At 31.9% G+C, this 5,221-nt stretch overlaps 1 protein-coding gene across 1 annotated transcript; it reads left to right on the forward strand.

Moving 5' to 3' along the window:
* Positions 1-1,357: 1,357 nt before the first annotated feature.
* Positions 1,358-2,442, forward strand: LOC106323530. Its single transcript, XM_013761636.1, has 3 exons — positions 1,358-1,373; positions 1,806-2,104; positions 2,225-2,442. Exons 1-3 carry the CDS (start codon positions 1,358-1,360, stop codon positions 2,297-2,299), a joined length of 390 nt encoding a protein of 129 aa, XP_013617090.1. The 3' UTR covers positions 2,300-2,442.
* The last annotated feature ends 2,779 nt before the right edge of the window (positions 2,443-5,221 follow it).

Raw genomic sequence — 5,221 nt, forward strand, 5'->3', positions numbered from 1 at the left:
GTATAGGAATGTGTAGAAGTATGTATTAATATTAGGAGTTTATTATATATATATATATATATATATATATATATATATATATATTAGGAGGCTTCTTTCAAATTGCACAGTTATGATAATTTTTTTTTTAATAAATATAAATTTTAAACTTTAAGTTTATTGGTTTAAAAACTAAAACTATAAAAAAATATTTGTAATTTTACTTAAATAATTTAATATTAATTTAATTATTTGAATTTCAATAAAATTTTAATTTATATTTTCTAAAAACAACTATATTACATTTAATGGCTATATTTATTTTTATATCTAAATATACTAAAATATGACTTTTGTTTGCTTTATATAAGATACATTAAACTAATAGAAATTAATCTATTAATTAATTTAATAAATCCAACAGTCAGTTGTTCAGCTTAGATACTTTACCACGATTAAACGTGAATAAATTGATAATTTAGAAACTTAATTAATTTTTTACACCATTTTGGTTAAAATTTCAAACATTCTATCTAAATTTGATAACTTGATTAATAATAGCTTAATTTTATAGTTTATAAGATATTTTTCTAACTAATTTTGAAATATATATATATATATATATAATTTCATGTTTTCTATCTATGAAAATATTGTTTGTATTTGTACATTTATATTATTAGTTTACTTCTATTAATGCTAATGATGATATATGTATTATCATCAGACATTTACCAAAAATAACTAACATAAATGAAATTTTATGTACATTAAATTTGATATCATGTCATATTTTTTAGAAGTTATGTCATTTTTTGTGAGAATAAATGTGATGATGACGTATAAGCAAATCACTTCTCAAATAATATTTAGTAAATTTTTTATAATTTCTAGCTGTAAAATTATTTTTATATTTGTAAATATACTAGTAGTTTACTTTTATTAATGTTAATAATAATATATGAGTTATTATCATATTTTAGAAATGTTACCAAAAACATAAATTTACATTAATGAAATTGTCCATGTTACGATTAGTTTGATGTCATAAGCCATGTATTCTTCTTTTGAGAGAATGAATGTGGTGATGACACACAAACAAATCAATTCGTAAATAATGTCTGAAAACTATATATTTTTATATGTATTACATATGTGTAATATTTACAAACATATCACATAAGGTAATTTTTTAGAAAACAACTATAATATATAGGTTCACATTCTTCTCAAGATGAACCACGGTTCACAAGTCCGATAACACTATGATAGCTCGTCGTTATCTTTGAGTGAAAACCTCTGAGATAAGGTCTTTATAACACAATGAACCTTTGAAGTAGAAGAACCAGTAATAATAATATGATCTACGTAAACTAAAATGAAAAGTGTAGCAGGTTTATCATTGCGATAGCGATAGAAGAGTGATGCATCTATTTTCTGATCTAAGTTCTTAACACACATAAAATGAGTAAATTTATGATGGTGTTGGATCTCGTTAGAGGATCCGGTCCACAAAAGCTCAGAAGAGAAGCACATTTAAAGACTTGAGAAAACAGAAAACCATAGAGCAGCTGTGTAACTTTGTGAGAAGCCCATTATCCGAGCTAAATGTTGGGTCGTAATTGTTAAATAAACTAAGACCATGTTTATCGCAAATCCTTAACGAGATTCTTAAGGTAATAAACTGATTTAATTAAATGTAAACAAAATAAAAAAGCAATTATCGATCCTTAAGTAAGGGTTTTGGTAACCGGTTTTTAGGTGGGTTTTATTCCACGTGTCAGCATACAAATACTCCTGTTTTTTTTTTTTTTTTTCTGTGGCAGTTTCGTTGTCTCATGTTATCCGCAAGAAAAACGATCGACGAGTCTCGGCGTCTCCTCCTTCTTCGCTCGTCTTCGCCGTTCGCTCGTCTCCTTCTTCTTTGATCATCATCATCAGGTGGGTTTACCGGTTCTGGATTAGCGGAGCTGAAGCCGGGGCTTGTGACAATGGGTTGCGTCTCCGATCTCGCTTGCAAAGAGACGTTCTCAGGCTACAGTTCATGGCGCAGTTCTGTAGATCCACGATTCCGAACGATTTCGAATCTTCTAGCCATGAACAAAGCCATGAAAGCGAGTCTGAAGTAAGTTGTGGTTGATTGCTTGAGATTTACACTCGATTGCTAGTCTAACTTGATCTGAGGCTTGTTCTGCTCTGTCCTTAAATTTTGAATCTAAATTTTACGTATACATTATCGTTTTAGCTGCTAAGGTTTGAAGATGAAGAGGTTGAAGAAAGCTATCAGAGGCTGAGGGAAAGGGAGATAAGTCATGCATAAGGCTTACTGCTCCACCATGGACCATACTGATCTCATCCCACATCTATGCTTGATCATGGTTCAATGGATTTTGCAGGTGAACATTATCATTATAGTCTTATATGCATTTGGCTAGATGTATATATCAGTGGAGAATAACAAATGGGGGAGTTTATAGATGGATTTATGATTGTTAGGAACGAGTATTTTGAGATCTTGTTGCTGGCCTGTCTGAATTCTATAGCTTATATCAGAATCTTATATTCTGAATGTATGTATCAATCAGTAAGCTATATTAAGTTTCATTTGCTGCCAGAAGCAGGAGCAGTCCAATGAGGTGGAAAACGGCCTCCTGGTGTTTCTATGTTATTGTTAAAGCTTACTTGTTTGAAATGCTCTGTCTTTTATTATTCAAAAGAGTATCTATGTTTCTGTGTTGTTGTTAAAGCTTACTTGTTTACGTGTGCAGAGAGAATACAGGAGATGGAAGTCACAAGAGCAGTCCGTATGTGTCACACGCATTGTCCGTATGTGTCACAAAATGTATATATAAAGTTTATTTTGTAAAGTCACAAGAGTTAAAACAATGAGTTTGTTGTCTATATAAAGTCTATGCTTGTTATTCACCAAGTTAAGCACAAACGATTTTGTAAAGTCTATAAAAACACTCATTCTCTCATTCTCTCCTTTACAAAAGCCATAAACGCAAAGCCTCCTTGATCATCTCCTTCGCAAAACACAAAGCCTCCTTGATCATCACAAAGTCGCCTTGATCCGCAAGTTATCGCATTCTCTCATTGTCTCATTATCGCAAAACACAAAACACTTTCATTTCAAATGCTCTCAATGTCTCATTCTCTCATTGTGTCATTTCAAATGCTCTAATTCTCTCATTGTCTCATTCTCATTCTCTCATTCTTATTATCCCATTCTCTCATTGTCTAAATTATTCACCAAAAAAAACCAAAACATTTTCTAAATTTTGATCACATATATGGCAAAACGAGTTCATATCGAAAGAAATCGTGAAGAAAGCGATCTACGTTTATGGAATGATTATTTCAGTGAAACTTCAACATATCGTGATGAAGACAACAACTGAGTTCGGAATGTTTTTATCAAATTATTCTCGATTATTGTATTAGTCTTTATTTTTATGTTTTTTAAAAAAATCTATGTTTTAAATGTTATTTTTTAATATGTTTTATTTAATAAATAAGTATCTTTAAAAAAATTAATTTTTTTTAAGAACCCCTAATTAAGAAACTCCCATTGGACCGCTCAAAATGGGAATTTCTTAACTAGAGTTCTTAACCCCACTTAAATACATTTAAAGTATTAAATAATTATTAAGAAACCCACTTAAGAATCATGGGATAATCATGCTCTAAGTCTATGAAAAAGTTAAATTATGACTCAAATTGTAGGTACATATAATGAAGACCATATTAAAAGTATGAAATGATGTCTAAGTATGCCGACGAAGAAGAAGGTGATTATATTGTTTTACACAGCATATTATTAACAAGGACACTATATAATATTTCTATTGTTTATATATTCATTTAAGAAAAAAACATATTTTCCTTCTTGGTTGTTTGATCTCGTTTTACCTACATTCTAATTTTCGGAGACTAATCCAAAAAAAGACTTCGCCATTATTCATTTTAAACACGTATTTTGAATAAATGATATATATGATCATTTTCTCTTTTTTTCACATATTTCCATAGTTTTGTATGCATTATTGTTTGTAAATTTTATTCCTATATATTTTTGAGATTGCTACGAACATGATGTGGTAGTTTAGGATTAAAAAGTAATGAATCAAGTTGTCTGAATTTAACATTTCATTTTCCTTGTTATATAAAATAAGCAACTAAACAAATATTAATACAAACTATAATTCACTTAGTTCTCTAAAACTCACCATTTTGAAAAAAAAAATCTAGTTTTATAAGAAATATTTCACTGCATGAAAACATGAAATTTCTGACGGATTCCCGATGAAATACAATCTATCGAAACTTGTATGAAATTCCGACAAATTCTCGTCCAATGTCCATCCGCTGGGAATTTTCCCACAAATTCCCGACCAAATTTTAAACTTATTAAATAGTTGTTATACAATACAAAAATCCGCCCGTTATATAGTTGTTTTAAAAATTCAAAATATTTGGCAATCTCTCTTCGATTGTGACCAAGCCAAATCTTCCTTTTTTTTTGAGCAACTGAAAATTTTCATTAAAGGAAATTAAAGGATAGTTGGGCGTTACAGGTACAAGGTGTGAACACAAAACGACAAGAAAAAAACGGAAAGATGGGGGAGAAAGCTAAATCGTATGTCAGAGAGAACCCCGTAGAGTTCGGTCGATCGCCGACGAGATTGGATGGCTCTCGCGAGCTCTTGTGAGTCTGTTCGGATACAGATATGGAGTAGGTTAAGCGAAGCAGCGTGGAGGAGTGCTTTTCTTATCGCAAGGGCTTCACCCATGCAAGGAGATGATACATGTCTTTGGAAGCTCGATCCTCGGAACAGTTTCGTCGATGCACGATCAGTGATGATCCAAGCCATTCCTACGACTTTCCCCTCCGCTTTCCAAGAGGCATCTGTATTACAAAAGAGTTCTTGCTGGGAAAGATGTTGATCTTGTCGAAGGAGAGGTGGTTGCTTTGTGGTCGTTGTCTTGATCGGTTGGGCCGTTTCCCATTCCTTTAGTGCTAGGATTGCTTTGTTGAGAGTGTTCAGTGGAGATTGTGTTCGGTTCTCGAATACGAGGAGGTTCCTAGAGGTCCAGAGAGTCCAACAGATCCAGGGAAATGTGTTGCCCACAAATCCATATGGGGGGGAGAGGGATTAAGCTTAGTGCTGTCTGGAGGATCTCAAAGAAAGATGCTTGCGGTGAGGGCTCGAGACAGTTGGTCCAAGGTCCTATACTCCAG

Source organism: Brassica oleracea, chromosome C2, assembly GCF_000695525.1.
Source record: "Brassica oleracea var. oleracea cultivar TO1000 chromosome C2, BOL, whole genome shotgun sequence".
NCBI classification, from domain to species: domain Eukaryota; kingdom Viridiplantae; phylum Streptophyta; class Magnoliopsida; order Brassicales; family Brassicaceae; genus Brassica; species Brassica oleracea.

Bases quoted from the DNA above. Each gene is read 5' to 3' on its own strand.
- LOC106323530 (XM_013761636.1), top strand. The intron at 2,105-2,224 runs GTAAGTTGTGGT...TTATCGTTTTAG, and splicing joins GCCATGAAAGCGAGTCTGAA to CTGCTAAGGTTTGAAGATGA.